This window comes from Carcharodon carcharias, chromosome 20 (genome assembly GCF_017639515.1).
Source record: "Carcharodon carcharias isolate sCarCar2 chromosome 20, sCarCar2.pri, whole genome shotgun sequence".
NCBI classification, from domain to species: Eukaryota; Metazoa; Chordata; class Chondrichthyes; order Lamniformes; family Lamnidae; genus Carcharodon; species Carcharodon carcharias.
The window spans coordinates 12723113-12741539 of record NC_054486.1 but is presented as its reverse complement, the minus strand read 5'-3'; the positions used below and the strand labels follow the sequence as shown (position 1 = coordinate 12741539).

Genomic DNA, 18427 nt, shown 5'->3' with positions numbered 1-18427 from the left:
CACCAGGTTGATCCCTGAGATGAAGACATCGTCTTGTGAGGAAAGGTCGAGTGTGTTGGGCCTATACTCATTAGAGTTCAGAAGAATGATAGGTAATCTGATTGAAACATATAAGATTCTGAGGGGGTTTGACAGGGTAGATGCTGAAAGGATGCTTCTAGGTTAAAGAAACTAGGGGGGCACAGTTTCAAAATAAGGAGTGTCCCATTTAAGATGGAGAAGAGAAGGAATTTCTTCTCTGAGGCCGTTAATCTATGGAATTCACTGCCACAGAGAACAGTGGAGGCCGGGTCATTGAATTTATTCAAGACTGAGTTAGGCAGATTTTTCATCAACAAGGTCGTCAAGGGTTATGGGGACAGACAACAAAGTGGACTTAAGGCCACAATCAGATCAGCCATCATCTAATTGAATGACCGAGCTGGCTTAAGGGGCCAAATGGCCTACTCCTGCTCCTAGTTTTTATATCAGCGATTGGGGTGGATTGCGAGAGTCTGGAGGAGGAACTAGTGTGCTTTGCAGTACTTGATCAGGGTTTGATGGAGCAGTCAGGTAGGAAGGTCTCAGGGCTCGGGAGTAGTGTCACAGTAGATGCTGGCAGGGAGGGAGCTAGGAGGCCAGGGTCAGGTGGGAAAATCAGGTTGGGACAGAGACCTCAGGACTGAAGGCAGCACTGATTATAGTAAGCACTTATCATTTCTTTTTATGTGGTGTTTAGTGTTTTTTCCAAAGTCATGCTGGCTGCTCAAGCCAAGTTGTAGATAGAACAAAAAGCAGGTGTTAACCCCTTATTTGCACATGAAAAAGGGCTAATGCCATGGGTCGTTAACCGGAGGTTGTAAATTCAAACTCATTGAAAAGAAATCTAGATGGGGAACAATGAGAATTTTTTAAAGAGCGTTGTCAGGATCTGAAACACTCTACTTGCAAACAAGGTGCATATATAAGATTCCATATATAATTTTAAAAGGGAGTTGGGCAGGTATCGGACGAGAAATTTACAGGGTCAAGGACAAAAAGGAGGCGTGTGAGACTAAGTGTGATTGTTCTTTAAAAGAACCAGTCTGGGAATGATGGGCTGACTGGCCTCCTACTGTGCTGTAAGTTTCTATGATTCTCTGATTCAGATGTGAGTACAGAAGGCCTCTTGCTTGTCCTTCGCCAAGATGAGGCAAAAGTGTGCGTGGGTGTACTGGACACCATTTTGGTCCTCAAACAGCTTTTGTAGCATCTAAACGATGGGTGCTACCAGCCCCCAGTTTCATGCCCCCCACTTCCCATTGGCTCTTGTATACCCTGTGCTGTATCAATGTGCATCTCAATTTTTTCATTTGAGTACAACGACCTCCCTACGAACACACACTCAGCAGTTCTGTTAAACATCAAGTGTCAACGTTGTTTTCTAATCACATTCCTTTTTGAGTAAACACAAGCCAACTGCAATTTTTCTTGAATACAGTTTATTTAGACTCCACAGTTTGAGGAGAGGGAACAATCCAGTTGTTTGAATATTAGGCATCAGCTTTACGTTTGCACTTCCCACTTTCATCTACTGTCAGGCAATATTAGAGGAGCAGACAGTGACTAGGATACTTGGTTAAGTGTGCAAATTAAACACTAAGGGTTAGAAGATCATCTGAGGTGATGACACAAGACTGCAATGGAATTAATTATCAGGTGCTGTATACAATGATGCCATTTTATGACACTGTCCAAGAGAAATTTCGACCCCAAAATCTTTCTACACCAAAAAAATCAAAGTCTTTGAAAGCTTTCTTATTTTTCTCCTCTACACTGAATCACAGAATTGTTATCGCACAAAAGGAGGCCATTCAACCTGTTGTATCTGAATCGACTCTCCGTACGAGCAATTTACCTATATGGTGCCATTCCCCTGCCTTCTCCATGTAGCCCCGCTCTTTCTTCCTTTTCAGATAACAATCTAATTGCTTCTTGAAAGCCTTCATTGAACCTGCATCTTAGGCAGCGCAATCTAGATCCTAACCACTTGCTGCATGAAAAAGTTTCTCCACCTGCCTCTGCTGTTTCTTTTGCCAATTACCTTAAATCTGTGCCCTCTCATTATCAATCCTTCCACTAATGGGAACCGCTTCTCCCTATCTAGACCCTGTCCAGATCCTTTATGGTTTTGAATAACCCTATCAATGGTTTCTCTTGTCCAAGGAAAAGAGTCCCAAGTTCTCCAAGCTATCTATGTAACTGAAGTTCATCATATTGGTGTAAAATATTTTGTTTGGCAAAACTAAATAACCTAGGAAGCCCATTTTAACATTTTAAAAATATGGTCCAACATCTTGATTTCTGCTAAAGGACATCTATGCCAAAAGTTAATGAAGATACACTGCAATGTTTACCATTCTAATTCATATCCTTAGTCTGCTTCCAGGTTGTCTTCTAGTACCGTGATAGTGTCCCTGGCTTTCAGCCAGATGTTCCAGGCTCAAGTCCCACTCCAGGAGTTGATGACCAAGGGAGATGTGTTCATAATGTGGCCAAACAGATTGATTATCAACCTGTAACTTGTTCCAACACATGCCAATGGCAAGCAGTAAGAGTGAGAGAGATTCCTGATCAGCCCCGTGACAAAAAGAAAATTGGAACCTCTACAATCACTATTTATAGCTCTGGACTGCAAAATGTATGTAAAAGTGCATGTTGCCACAGGTCTCCTTGGCAGGGGGCAGTGGGCGGCTGGTTGGTTCAGTTGGCTGGATGTGGGTCAGATTGGTGCCAATCTCCATGCTGGCTGAGATGGATTTCGGACCTGCTTCCTTGCCGTACCTGTGGTGGAGGTTGTGGCACTGTCTTTGGGCAGAGAACTGAGGAAGGAAAAAGAAGTTTGCTTCAATTTTTATTTGCTTATATGCTCCCGCGCTACCCCTATCCCTCCCTCACCCCCTAGATTAACTTAATCCACAGGTTAACTGTCAGGTCTCCCTGTACACACTGCCTTTAAGATGCCTGCTGGGAGCTACTTGGAGTAGTCTGCTGGAGTCTTTCTCCCGATTTCTGTCCTTTTTGAGGGGGAGGAGAGGTGGAGGGTGTGGAATACCTCCTCCTCCTGGAGCATAATCTGAAATTGTGGAATGTTGTCAAATCTCCAGGAATGCACTGGAGTCTCCAGGAACCAAATGCTAATCTCCAGAACACTGCTGCAAGAGACCAGCGGGTAAAATCATAGGGGAAATAAAAAAATCCTCTTTTTGAAAAGAAATAATTTCAACACTTTGTTGATTATGAAATGTGGAAAAAACAGCTGTTGATTGACAGTCAAAAATTATCCAATCAGTTAGGAACATATGAACAAGGAGCAGGAGTAGGCCATTCAGCCCCTCGAGCCTCCTCCGCCATTTAATAAGATCATGGCTGATCTGAAAGTAACCTCAAATCTGCATCCCACCTACCACCAATACTTATCACCCCCTAGCTCACCAAGAATCTATCCACCTCTGCCTTAAAAATATTCAAAGACTCTGCTTCCACCACCTTTTCAGGAAGAGAGTTCCAAAGACTCACGACCCTCTGAGAGAAAAAAATTTGCTTCATCTCTGTTTTAAATGGGCAACCCCTTGTTTTTAAACAGTGACCCCTAGTTCTAGATTCTCCCACAAGAGGAAACATCCTCTCCACATCCACCCTGTCAAGACCCCTCAGGATCTTATATGTTTCAATCAAGTCGCCTCTTACTCCTCTAAACTCCAGTGGATACAAGCCTAGTCTGTCCAACCTTTCCTCAGTAAGACAACCAACCCATTCCAGGTATTAGCCTCATAAACATTCTCTGAACTGCTTCCAACGCATTTACATCCTTCTTTACAAATTATTACTATAATAACTCCTAAACTCCTATCATAACTCTTACTACTATAATGACTCCCAGTTACATCCCCTTTAATGCAAAGGTCCAAACATAGATTTTAGATTTTAAACAGATCCAGCAAATTAACACAATAACCTGGACAGTGGAATTCCAAATGACTTTTTCCTAGCTTCAGTTTTGGTAGACAGCAGACTTCTGCACAAATACTGGAAGTTTCATTAAGGCTATTTCTCACACTTCTGCTAAATCTCACAATGCTTCTTCTGATACATTGCCTCATTCTCCTTTTTATATTTCTCTCTTCCAATATGTAAATTTTATTGTTTTACTTGTCTTTGAGACTGTCTCCTCACAATATAAAAACTTTCACATTGCTACTATTTATTGTCAGTAACCTTTGGGAAAAATAAACATACTCCTTAACCTTGCTTATATGGCTATTTGTAAACAGTCTAAGATGCCTTTGAAATCCAAATTTCTCTTCATCTATTTAAAAATGCAAATTTCCTTCACACCTTACATGGTAAGCCAACATCCATATCTACTCATTAGCATATCAAGCACCTAGCTTCTTTTGATGTGTCTACTTGACTCCAAATGTTATTACATCACACAGACAAACCTAACTATACTTAACCCCACAAACCTACTTTACAATAAACCAGAAAAATATTATGAAAATTATTATACCTTCATGGCAGTGACTAATGCTGTACACAGTACTCCAAATGTGGTCTCACCAATTCCCTGTACAACAGAAGCATAATCTCCCTACTTTTTTATTCAATTCTCTGCACAATAAATGATAACATTCTATTAGCTTTTCTAATTACTTGCTGTACTTACATACTAGCCTTTGTGAATCATGCACAAGGACATCCAGATCCCTCTGCACCTCAGAGCTCTGACCATTTAGATAATATGCTTCTCTTTTATTCTTCCTGCAAAAATGGACAATTTCACATTTTCCCACATTAAACTCCATCTGCCAGATCTTTGCCCACTCGCTTAACCTAACTTAGCCTCCTTATGTCTTCCTTACAACTTATGTTCCTACCTATCTTTGTGCCATCAGCAAATTTGGCAACCATCCCTTCATCTAAGCCATTTATATAAATTGTAAACAGTTGAGACCCCAGCACTGATCCCTGTGGCACACCACTCGTTACATCTTGCCAACCTGAAAAAGACCCATTTATGCCTACTCTCTACTTCCTGTTAACCAGCCAATCTCCTATCCATGCCAATATGTTACCCCCTATATCACGAGTTTTTGTTTTCCACAATAACCTTTGATGTGGCACTTTATCAAATGCCTCTTGGAAATCTAAGTACAGTACATCCACTGGTTCCCCTGTATCCACAGCACATGTTACTTAGACAAAGAACTCCACTAAGTTCTAAGTTGTGTAAACACAATTTCCCTTTCACAAAACCATGTTGACTCTGTCTGATGACCTCAAGCTTATTCAAGTGCCCTGCTGTAACTTATTTAATAACAGATTCTAACATCTTCCCTATGACAGATGTTAAGCTAACTGGCCTGTAGTTTCCTGCTTTCTATCTCTCCCACTTTTTGAATAATGGAGTTAAATTTGCTATCTTCCAATCTAATGGGGCTTCCCCGAATCGAGGGGGTTTTGGAAAATTAATACCAATGCATCAACTATCTCACTCGACACTTCGTTTAAGACCCAAGGATGAAGTCCATCAGGACCCAGGCTCTTGTCAGCCCACAGCTCCAACAAATTACTCAGTATCACTTCTCTGCTGACTGTAATTTTCTTGACTTCCTTCCCCACTTTCATTTCCTGGTTTATAGCTGCTTCTGGGATGTTACTTGTATCCTGTATAATGGAAACTATGCAAAATACCTGTTCATCTGCCATGTCATTGTTTTCCATAATCAATTCTCCAGACTCACTTTCTATCGGACCAGTGCTCACTTTTTAAATTTATAAGAACTCTTACTATCAGTTTTTATATTTCTGGTTAGCCTCCTCTCATACTCTAATTTTTCCCTCCTTATTAGTCTTTTAGTCATTCTTTGCTGTTCCTTATATTCTGTCCAATCTTCTGGTCTTTCAGCTATCTTTGCACAATTATATGCATTTTTTTAAAGTTTGATAATATCTTTAAACTTTCTAGTTAACCATGTTTGGTTATCTTTGCCCATCTGACTTTTCCAGTTTATAAGTAAATTAAAATCTCCCATGATTATTGCCGTGCCTTTCTGACAAGCTCCAATTATTTCTTCCTTTATGCTCAACCCTATCATTCCATGACTGTTAGGGGGCCTGTACACAACTCCCACAAGTAATTTCTTGCCTTTATCATTTCTCATCTCTACGCAAACCGTTTCCACATCCTGGTTTCCTGAACTTAGGTCATCCCTCTCTATTGTGCTAATACCACCATTAACTAACAGAGCTACCCCTCCATCTTTTCCTCGCTTCCTGTCCTTTCTAAATATCCTGTACCCTTCAATATTTAGGTCCCAATCCATGTTCTCCTGCTGCCATATCTCCGTAATGGCTATCAAATTGTAATTATTTATTTCCATGTGCGCTCAGGTAACGCATCTAATTGGTTTCCAACTGGCTTGGGGAGATGTTGAGCTTTGGGTATGAGCATGTTGGGCAGCCAATGGGAGTAGTGTAATGAATGGGATGGTTGGAGGCAGGTTGAATGAGCTAAGGACTGGAACTATCAGCTATATTTGAGTTAGGAGGGATTGTCTGAAACAATTGCAGGAAGATTTCAAACCTTCAGTTCTGTGTCTTAAATTTGTTTAGTCTTTTAACACGGCATTAACTTATTAATTGCACAGTAATGTCTTAAATAGCAGCATTCACTTTCTTTCAAATTATTTAACAGGCCTTTGTATTGCTGGTTCTGTAAGCTTAAGAATTAGGTTCTTTAATCAGTCTTGTAGCAATGTAGTGTAGTTATTTTGCTGTTATTACTTATAAACATGTAACGATTGAATGTATCCTGCTATATTTTATAAGGATATCTTCCTACCTCATCTTTACACACTGATTGCCTTTATGCACTGATTTTGTACGTGCTTTGTGCAGATTTTATATACAAAGTAACTTTGTAATTTCTGTATTAGTTTTAAGGCTGTGTGCCACTCTCTACTCTTTTGTTATTTTTGATTAACTTGTGCCAAGCACCAGCAACCACTCCACACCAATGAAGGAGTTCTTTCAATCAAAACACTGATAAGTGCCTACCTTAATGAGAATTCTTCAGGGACGTGCAATATTAATACCTATACATCAATTAGACGTATTGGATGTGGAGTCCAAAGGTTAATCATCAGAATCTGACATCGCACGCTGTCTTATCTCAAATAAGCAGACAAAGAAACTTTCATAAAGTGCCCGAATAATCTTAGTAGAAAGCTATAAAATTTAATGAAAAAACAGAAAAACACTATAGTCGGAGGGACTGTTCTACAGCTAGCTCACACCTTAGGAAACCAGTCAGGCAATATTAGGAAGTGACATCTGTAGATGACTGCCACCCTCAAGAAATCAATCATGATCAGACTGATCATGCACTGCCATAACCAATCAGTGACTGATCATGTACTGCAGGAACCAATCAGAGACCAAGAACACCATTGATCACAAGGATAGGCAAAGTATCAGAAAGGGTTAATAAGCACCAGCTTCCAGCAGCAAGGTGCACAGAGTTTGAAGCTAAAGAATCATCGCAGCAAGAGGCTGCTTTCCAACTGGGGACAGAAGATCGCAGAAGTGACGGAGAGGAAAAACCATGTGTTGCCTTGTGCCCAAGATCTAATCGGGAAGCAAGACCTGCATTGACTCAGTAAAGTTGCTGCTTAATTCTGTTAAGTGCTATCTTTTGTTACTTAATAAATGTTTTCTGATATTATGATATCAGACTATCTCCTGATACCCTGAATGGCCAAAGTCTCAAAAGGACGGATTAATATGAAGTGAGTGAAGACTCTCAGAATTTGAGTTTAAATTTGAGTCCAAAATTTGTACAACAGGAGGTCATGTGATGACCCTTCCAAGATTATGTCCAACCAAAGATCAGAGCTCTAGTGAACCTTGGTGCTTCACCATTCTGTGACTCAGTACAAAAGTGCACTAGTACACTGTTGTACCTCCCAGCCCACAGCCATTGGGGTTTCTTTTTGAATACTTGTTATTTGTACCCAGAAGCACCTAACGGCACAAAATATATAAGTACGTCTCAGCAGCGTAACTGATATTTTGTTTGAGAAAGTTGGTTTCAGTAGCCCAGTCAACATTTTTAAGGTTGATCTTCAAAAAGCCTTCGTCAAGATGCCACATAATAGGTTACAACAACAACTCTTATTTGTATGGGACCTTTAGCGGAATAAAACGTCCCCAATGCACTTCGCAAGCTGAAGCAAGATTTGACACCAAGCCACATGGGGAGATGGCCAAAAGCTTGGTCAGAGGGATAGATTTTAAGAAGCGTCTTAAAGAAGGAAAGAAAGGCAGGGAAGTGGAGAGGTTTAGGAAGGAAATTTCAAAGTTTAGAGCCTAGGCAACTGAAAACATGGCCACCAAGGGTGCAGCAATTAAAATTGGGGGCTATTGATAAGGTTGAGTGCTGTGGATTGCTGAGCTGAGTTTAGGTTCATTAAGGAAATATTTGTACTGCTATTAAGTTTACAGAAGAGTATACAGAAGCAGGATGGAATGGACCCCGTATCCCTTGGTTCCATGAAAGATAAAAAGTCCAACTATCCCAGCCTTGAATATACTTAAAGGAACAGCCACAAGTCCATGGGGTAAAGAATTTCAAAGATTCACAACCCTCTGAGTGAATAAATTTCTCCTCATCTCAGTCCTAATTAATCAACCCCTTTTCCTGAAACTGCGCGCCAGTGTTTTAGATTCCTCCGGCCAGGTAGCTACAGAGATAGTGGATGCACTGGTAGTAATCTTCCAAGAATCCTTTGATTTTGGAAAAGTCCCAGAGGATTAGAGAATGGCCAATGTAACACCCTTATTTAAAATGGGAGGGAGACAAAAACAGGTAACTATAGGCCAGTTAGCTTAACATCTGTCATTGGGAAAACATTGGCGTCTATTATAAAGGGTGTAATAGCAGAGCATTTAGCAATACATAACCTAATCAAGCAGAATCAGCATAGATTCATGAAGGGGAAATCATGCCTGACAAATTTTTTAGAATTCTTTGAGGAGGTAATAAGCAGAATAGATAACGGGGAACCAGTAGGTGCAATATATTTGGATTTCCAAAAGGCGTTCGCTAAGGTACCACACATAAGGCTACTTAATAAGGTAAGAGCCCATGGTGTTGGGGTAGTATATTGGCATGGATAGAGGATTGGCTAATAGAAGACAAAGAGTTGGAATAAGGGGCGCATTTTTGGGATGGGAACTTGTAACTAGTGGTGTTCCACAAGGATCAGTGCTGGGGCCTCAATTATTTACAATATATATTAATAACTTAGATGAGGGAAGTGAATGTACTTTCACCAAGTTTGGGGATGACATAAAAATAGGTGGGAAGGCAGGTAGTAAGGATGACACAGAGTCTACAGAGGGATATAAACAAGTTAAGTGAGTGGGCAAAAACTTGGCAGATGGAATGTAATGTGGGAAATATGAGGTTATGCACTTTGGCAGGAAGAATAGAGGAGCTGAATATTATTTAAATGGAGAAAGACTGCAGAAAGCTGCAGCAAAGAGGGATTTGGGAGTCTTCGTGCATGAATCCCAAAAAGCTAGCATACAAGTTGAACAGGTAATAGGGAAGACAAATGGAATGTTGGCCTCTATTGTAAAGGGAATGGAGTATAAAAATAGGGAAGTCTTGCTAAAACTATGCAAGGCACCACACCTATAATACTGTGAACAATTTTGGTCCCTTACCTAAGGAAAGATATACTGGCATTGGAAACAGTCCAGGGAAGGTTCACTAGGTTGATCCCGGTTATGGAGGGATTTTCTTATGAGGATAGGTTGAGTAGGTTGGACCTGTACTCATTGGAGTTTAGAAGAATAAGAGGCGATCTTATTGAAACATGTAAGATAGTTAGGGGGGGCATGACAGGCTAGATGCTGAGAGGTTGCTTCCCCTTGTGGGACAGTCTAGGACCAGAGGGCATAAGTTCAGAGGAAGGGGTGCCCAAATAAAACAGAGATGAGGAGGATTTTTTTCTCTCAGAGGGTAGTCAATCAGTGGATTTATTTGCCACAGAGGGCTGTAGAGGCTGGGTCATTAAGGCTGAGATAGACAGATTTTTAATCAGTAAGGGAATCAAGGGTTATGGGGAAAAAGCAGGAAAGTAGAGTTGAGAATTATCAGATCAGCCATGATCTCATTGAATGGCAGAGTAGACTCGATGGGCCAAATGGCCTACTTCTGCTCCTACATCTTATGGCCTAGGGGAAACAACCTTTCATTGACTACCCTGTCAAGCTCTTTCAGAATCTTATATGTTTCATTGAGATCTCTCTCAACCTTCCGAACACCAGGGAGCATTAGCCCAATTTACTCAGCCTCTCATCATTGGACAACTCTCTCATTCCAGCAGCCAATCTAGTGAACCTTTACTGTACCACCTCCAATGCAAGTATATCTTTCCTTAGATATGGAGACCAAAACTGCACACAGTATTCCAGGTATGGTCTCACCAAAGCCTGATAATTGCAGCAAGACTTCATTGTTCTTATACACTAATCTCCTCGCAAAAAAGGGCAACACGCCTTTTGTATTGAATAGAATTGAATAGAATGTTTAGCAGAAGATCAGGCCATTCAGCCCTACTGGTCCATGCTGGTGTTAATTTTCTACAAGATCTTCCCCCCACCCTTTTCATCTAATTCCAACATCAGAACATTCTATTCCTTTCTTCCTTCTGTATTTATATTGCTTCCACTTAACTGCATCATAATCTAAATCTTATCAGTATAATGTTTACATTCTATGCATTTTCCCTCCCAAACCCTTTACCTCCACACCTTTCCTGAAGGCACTGTCATAAGAACTTAAGAAATAGCAGTAGACGCAAGCCCTTCAGCCCCTCAGGTCAGGAGTACTGTTCCACACCTAAGTGGTAATTTTTCCTGTATGAGCCTACATGGTCTGAGTTAGCAGGTTACTCTGAAATGGAGGGAACCTCACGTTCTGCAAGCACAGAGCTATTAGTTGTCATGAGGTGGCTCTTTTACCCAGAGAGGAGTGGACCTCTGGAACTGGCTGCTGGCTCATGCAATGAAAGCTGGTTCACTAAATTCCTACAAGCAGGAACTGGACTTGCTTGTAGCTGAGGTGGAGATCACCTCTTCTAAAAGGTAGGTACTGTGTGACATCAATCAGAACTAGTGGTCTCCTGGGCGAATTTTAATCACCCAAGGATTTGGAGAGGAGGTCTTGTGGAGCAGTGGGTAGTGTCCCTGCCTCTGAGCCAGAAACTCTGGGTTTGAGTCCCACCCCAGGACATGATGGCCAAGGAAGATGTGTTCCTAACATGGCCAAACAGGTTGATCGTGAATCTGTAAATCCTTCCAACATGCCTATGGCAGGTGGTAATGAGTGGGTGCGACTCCTGGTCAGACATGCTTGATGTGGAGTGGTGCCCCTCAAGTTATAACCTCTGGTTTCAAGCTAGTGACCTGTTCCAGGGAAAATAAACAACAAAAACATCTGCCTCATGCATCTGTTTATGCAGGAAGCTGAAGAAGAAGGGATTTAGAGGGGGCCTTTCCTGATTTTCTTTTTTGAATTGACCTGGGGTTTTATTTTGCTTTATTGTCTCTCCAAGAAAATTACATGGCCTCTTTTTGGGGTAGGGAGTTTTTTGTGATGCACAAGCCATTGTAGTTGTGTGGAACAGGCTGGAAAGAACAGTGGGTCTTTTCTTGTCCATCATTATCATATGTTCATATGTGCATAATCACAGCCAAATACATGCCAAAACACCCACACTTTCAGGAGGAATCACTGGGTAGTGGTCAGGGAAAGCAACCCTGGCTATTTTTTCTCTTTCAAAGCCTAGAGATATTGAGACCAGTAGCACTCAGTTGATATGCTGCATCAGATCAGTCAACTCTGTATGGACTACAACTCAAAGCACTTGCTTTGCTTAAGAGAAGAACTGAAATAACTAATAATGAATATTGAAAATGCAGAAAAAATAGAATTTGAAAGAGAAAAAGATAAACAACTTAATAGACTCACAGGCCAGAATTTTCACATTGGCGTGCGGGGGCGGGTCTTGGCCCAGCACCCCGATGCGTAAAATGACGCGTGTCCTGACACCACCGCACGTCATTCCAATCTTTCGTTCAGCGGGCGCACGCCGGCCAAACTGTCAAAGGCCTGTTATGGCCATTAGGAGACTAATTTAGATAATTGACAGGGCTGCCTGTCCGACCTTAAGGTTGGGGGAGGGGCCAGGCGAAGAGCCCAAGCGGCCTTCGCGTTTTTCAGGAAACCTCATCCACGGGCGGGGTGAGGTTCCCTGTAGCTTTTATAAAATAAATAAATATTTTTTATACAATTCATAAACATGTCCCAGCTCATGTGACATTGTCACACGTGGGGACATGTCTAAATAATTTTAATCTTTCTTTATTTAAAGCTTTCAATTTGAACTTAATCTCCCTCAGGCAGCTCCGTGCCTCGGAGATTTCTGTGCTCCTGCGTGCACATGCATGAAAGAGCGCAGGCCCCGACTCTTCCCCCTCCCCCCACCCACACAGGTAGCACTGAGCGCTACTGGCCGCGTGTCACGCTAGATGGGCCTTAATTGGCCTGCCATGTAAAATGGCGATCGGCTCTGTGCCCGCTCCCAACCGGCCCGCCCGACAATCAAAAAATTCTGCCCATTGATATCCATCTATGAAGGAGGTCATTCGGCCCATCATGTCCATGCCGGTCAACTGACTACACTAATCTCATTTTCCAGCCTCCAACCCTGGAGGCTTTGGCAACTCAAGTGAATATCTAAACACTTCTTAAATGTTACGAGAGTTACTGACTCAACTGTCCTTTCAGGCAGTGAGTTCCAGATTCCCACCACCCTCTGGGTGAAAAAATCTCTCAACTCCCCTCTTAGCCTTCTACCTCTTACCTTAAATCAATGCCCCATGATTATTGACCCCTCTACTAATGGAAAAAGTGCCTTCCTTTCCACCACATCTATGCCCCTCATTATCTTATACACCTCTATCAGGACCCCTCTCAACCTTCTTTGCTTCAAAGGAAACAAACCCCACCTATCCAATCTTTCCTCATAGTTCAGGCTCTCCAGCTGAGGCAGCATCTCCTCTGCACCCACTCCTGTGCAATCACATCCTTTCTATAATGTGGTGACCAGAACTGCACACAGTACTCCAGTTGTGGCCTAACTAGCGTTTTATACAGTTCCAGCATAACCTCCCTGCTCTTGTATTCTACACCTCAGCTAATAAAGGCAAGTAACCCATTAGGTGGCATCTTTGGGGATAGGTGGGAAGGACAACATTTCATCTGATTGATGAGAACTGCAGTATCAAGAGTGCAGCTTCAAATTAACTTACCGCGGATGTGCAGGAGTTGACTTTATGGTCAGCTCTGAAGTCATTAACGAGAATTAGCCTGAAAAATTCAGGTTCGCTGAACACAGGAAGCTGCCCGGTTTGTGTTTGTTGTGACAGTAGTTTTTCACGATGCCTGAAAAAAATCGAATGAGTTTGTCACAATATTTGTACAGCAAATGTGTACGGTAGAGTATTCAATCATCCTGAGGCACAATAGAAATGTTTACTTAATCCATAAAATAGTTGGTTGATGTATTTAAGGAGATATCAGATTTTAATGTTCGTCATGTGGATACCTGTCCTTGCGAAGTGGGAAATTCAACCTGGAAATATCAAACCATCATAAACAGGAGTGGCGTCACGGCTGTGCAATTACATCGGTGGTGTCAGTCAGTCCCTCAAAGCAAGGATAGTGCCTGCCAGTCTTATGATTTGTGTGTCCTCAGGTTGCTCAGCAGGCCAGTCCTGGTGTTTGGGCAGAGTTGCCCTGAGGAAGTGAGGTTCTTGAGTCAGGATCCTGCTTTCTCTCCCTCTGCCTTTATGGCTTCTCCAAAACAGAATTCATGTGGTTAGTTTACGACTGTATTGCGGCTTGTTGGATGAGGCGCTGCCACTTGGCACAGATTGTGATTATTTCCTCCCATGCGCTCGTGCCAATTTGTCCCCTTTTCAACGAGGCCTTCAGAGTGCCCTTAAAATGTTTTTTTATTTTTTATGCAATTGCACGCAGCTCTGGGCCAGTCAGGAGCCTCAAGCCAGCTGGCGAGTGCCACGGTTCAGCTCCTCGGAATGTAGTCAAGGTGTCAGGGCCCCATTGGCCAAAACTTCCTGACGTCATTCCGAACGTTGGAGCATGCTGGAGTGGCAGATGGAGCAGGTTGAAATTGGCGTTCAGTTTCTGGGGAAACGGGGTGTCTACAGCCTCCTGCACTCCCTGCTCCTCGACTGACAATGGCTTAGTTAAATACAAGTGCTTCCAGTTGCGTAAATAGTTTCACATGAGGTTACAGTCAGGCATCTTAAAACCTTAATCTTTGACCAAGTATTTGATTGCCTGTCTTAATGTGCCAAATTTTGCCAAATAACTCCCATGTGAAGCACCTTGGGACTTTTAACTATGCTAAAGGCGCTATATAAATACAAGTTGCTGTATCTGTGAAAGAAAAGAGACAAATACTTGGCATAGCCTGCCTCAAAGGCAATTTCAATACTTCTGAACAGAAAATATTTCATTATATTTTCATTAACACTTTATGTAAGCTTATTATTTGAAGCACGAATATTGTGGGCATAGTGTGGAAATAAATTAAATATGTAGAAATATTTTCTTTTCCTGTTTCTCTAATCAAAATATTGCAGTTTCAATTTCCTGGTATTTTCTCATATCTGAGGGACTCACTGAGACCCATCTTTCATTCTATTAAATATATATGTGTTAGGTAAACACATAAGGGAGAAAAGAGTTAGATGAAGAGAGGTGTAAGGTGGTTCCTTTGGGATAGTTGGGCTGAATAGGCCTGTTTATGTTCTGTGGCCTGGATATAGTTCAATCTAACACTGTGGCAACAGAGGATGAGTCAGTTTCATCCATTCATCGGTGTTTTACATTTTGCAATTGCAACATTTTTTTGTATTTAGTAACATTGGCCAGAACAATGGAGAAGGTGCCAAAACAAAGCTTTGCACAGGGCAAGTCAAACACTACCCCAATAATAAAGTTTGGACAAATCACAGCTCTTTCAAATATCTATACTTGTTAAATTAACAGTATAAATATAATTATCAGTTGCTAGCATCCAATTCATAATTGCCTCCCAGTTGCTCATCAATTCATTAATGTGGCACTTACCATGATCGTGGTAAAACCAGTTCAACGTTTTCAAATCCCAGTAAAAATTAGTAACACTGGCACCAGTAATACTGGAGTTCAATTTTAAGGTATACAAGACCAGTTTGGGGCATCATATATATGTTGTATAAACATATGGTAATTAGGGAGGAGATAGATTTGAAGAGGGAAGGCAGAAATAGAGACATATGCAGAAAGCTGGGGGCTTTTAGGAGGAAGAGAAATTGAAATGCAAACAGTGCGATCCAGAGTTGAACTGAAGCAGCTGAGAGAGCTGCAACTGGGCATATTATGAAGAGAAAGAGGACCCACTAAAACAAGAAACATCAACTGATTTTGATTAACTGAACAGCTCTTATTCAGGAAACATTGGTGAAAAGAAAATAAGTATGCCACAATATTTGTATTTAATCTAAAATTATTTTTTCAGACCCACCATTTCATTTTGCAGTTTTTCAAGGATTATATTTTGTATTTATAACTAATTTAATGAGGAGATAGGGGATTAGACTGATGACAGTAAAATCCATAAGATAAATTGAGTATTAGGTCCTGGCGCTAATATCGTGTTTGTGTTTTAATATGGCACGTTTCCTCAATGCATATTATGAATGTTCAATATACAACATCCTATGCGAAGATAACTTCTTTGAAAACAATGGTAACACTTTCTTTTAAAACTTCTGCAATTTAACACACAATTATCTTAGTTAAAATATTTTCCTTCTTCGATTTGACAGTAATAAAAGTTCGCTCGGGTGGAAGCAGATTTCAGTAATCCATTTGAAATGCGGGATTATCTTTTGAAACGGGCATCTCGCAAAACCGGTTGCATAGGGGGAGCAGTAAACATTTCATTCAAAGGAAGAAGATTGCATGTAACCTCATTTAAATAGTGTTATTGTGCTGATTACTGAATTAAACCCTTTACCGAGCATTGGTGGATGTTTGATAAACTTTGTAGAAGGCTTCATCGGTACAGTCCTGAGTACAATTCATCAAGTTGATAACAGGGGACAGCTGAAGAAAATACGGCCATACGTTAAATTACATACTAGAAATCAAATAATGCGATTTGTTGTCATAACATGTTATTTCCCCACTGTGATGCATGTAATTCTCACGTGAAGGGTATGTGTCTTTGAAGATTAGTTTGGTTGATAAAGTGCATTCATAAAGTCCACTGTACATGTCCAGGAAAGAAAGTGTGCTTAAGAATATGGTAACCAATTTTCACCTGCCAGAGTAGGCAGCTGGGCATGCGATAATAAATTAAAACAGAAAATGCTGGAAAAACTCACCAGGTCTGGCAGCATCTATGGAGAGAGAAACAGAGTTAAGGGGTGGAATTTCACAGCCCCGTTGTGGCGGGATTGGGGCTGTAAAATGCGGCAAGCCGCTCAGAAGTCCATTGACTTTAGCGGAATGTAAAATCCGGCATAAAATTCCACCCAGTGTTTCCAGTTCCATATGACTTCTTCAGTACTGTGTGATCCACAATTGTTTCATTTGTTTTATCCATGAAATATTAGAAGCCTGATATAGAAGTACACATTGTCAATTTTGTTAATAAAATATCACAGAGGGTGTTTCACAAACAGACCAATAACCTGTGTACTCAGGAAAAAAATGAACAGAAATGCACCTTAGTCTACACCATTTGCTTTCTTCCTCAAATACTTGTTTTATCAATGTTTTTGATTCATGTTTTCAGTTACTGATTATTGGAAAATGTATAGTCAGACACGACAGGAATCAGAATGGGTGAAGTGGTGATGAGTAAGACAGAAGCTAGGAGCTCAATACTAAACTGAAGGAAGGAGTGTCACATTGTTGCTTAAGAATGGGAAGGAAGCCCAGAGTTCGCTAAAAGCGGTGCATACCACTGCTGCAGGTAAATCTGAAAATCTGACTACATATGGGGTTGAGATTAATTCTGAAAGAGTGTTTTTGGAAATACAACAGCCCCCCCTCCGATTTGCTTGCAGTACTGTTTGCCTTTAGTGTTCGAGACGTGGTTTGCCTGAATGTCAGAATTAATAATTCTGATGTTGACCTTCAAACAACAGTGCTCCAACATTCAATAAGATCATGGCTGATCTGGTTGTAACCTCAACTCCGCATTCTGCCTCGCACACACCCCACCCAAACTTTTTCCTCCTCCGATAGTCGACAATCTATCTATCCCTGCCTGAAAAATATTCATTGCACAGGTATTAGGGGAAGACAGTTCCAAAGATTCTCTCCCTCAGCCATAAAAAAAAATCCTTCTCATCTGTGTCTTAAATGGGAGGCACCTTATTTTCAAACTGTGTGACCACCCCGGTTCTAGATCCCCTCCTTCCACAACCGGTGGACGTTTCTGGTTTCTTTTTTGTTCTTGCGTGAGACGCGAGCCACAAATGCAACCCAGAGGTGCAGAACGCTGCCCAGCAACAGGCGTTTGCTCGGATAGGTAGTTTCAGAAAGTGCAGAGAAAGGCTGGAGCGGACTCCAGCCCAAGTACTTTTGCTGCGCGGAATCAGACTTGACTGACTTTCAGCCGCGAGGTGCTGCTGATGGTCAATGTCCCTCGCTGCCTCCCTCCAGCTCTGCTGCTGTTGCGTTGCCCAATAAAACATTCCAGGCGTAGCTCAAAGCTTCACCTTTGTCCCCCCGCCCGGGCTGCGGGGGCGCGCCCAAGGGGGTGGGGCAAGATGTCCAAAAGTTGGAGGGCGGGCGCGCCCCGGGAACGCGCCCGCGGAGGGGGCGTGGGGGGGGGGACCATAGGGGCGCGCCAGGTGGGTTATCCGGAGGAGGAGGAGGAGGAGGAGGGGGGCTTTGGTTTGGCTGGTAGGCATGCGGGGGCGCGCCTGAGGCGTGGCAGCGCGCGCCGATCCGGCTCCCCTTTCGTGGCCGCGGTAGGCTCCTCCTCCAATGGGCGAGCGGGTCGGGCCGGGCGGGGCGGGGAGGGGTGGGGCGGGGCATAGCGGCGGGAGGGGGGGCGGGGCGGAGGGGCGGGGCTGTGCCATCAGCCAATGGGGAGGAGGCTGTGAGTGACGCCGGCCGTCGAGCGCGCACGAGCGGGGGGGGGGGGGGGGGGCCGGAGAGTGAGCAGGCGCGTGCCCGCGCCCGCGAGGCGGAGAGACAGAGACAGAGACGGTTTGACTGTGTCCACCTCACACATTGTCC

The 18427-nt window shown here is 42.4% G+C and overlaps 1 protein-coding gene across 6 annotated transcripts; it reads right to left on the bottom strand.

Annotated features, from left to right (window-relative positions):
- Positions 1-1445: 1445 nt before the first annotated feature.
- LOC121292240 lies at positions 1446-17924 on the bottom strand. Of its 6 annotated transcripts, none has more exons than XM_041213980.1 (5): positions 17554-17924; positions 16558-16792; positions 16188-16276; positions 13408-13540; positions 1446-2840 (listed from the first exon to the last, which is right to left on the bottom strand). In XM_041213980.1, the coding sequence occupies exons 2-5, from the start codon at positions 16570-16572 to the stop codon at positions 2634-2636; spliced, it is 444 nt and encodes a 147-aa protein (XP_041069914.1). In that variant the 5' UTR covers positions 16573-16792; positions 17554-17924; the 3' UTR covers positions 1446-2633. The 6 variants fall into 6 exon arrangements, 3 of the variants coding, with proteins under 3 accessions (XP_041069914.1, XP_041069915.1, XP_041069913.1); XM_041213981.1 differs by lacking the exon at positions 17554-17924 and adding an exon at positions 16902-17543; XR_005946228.1 differs by lacking the exon at positions 16188-16276.
- Positions 17925-18427: the final 503 nt, after the last annotated feature.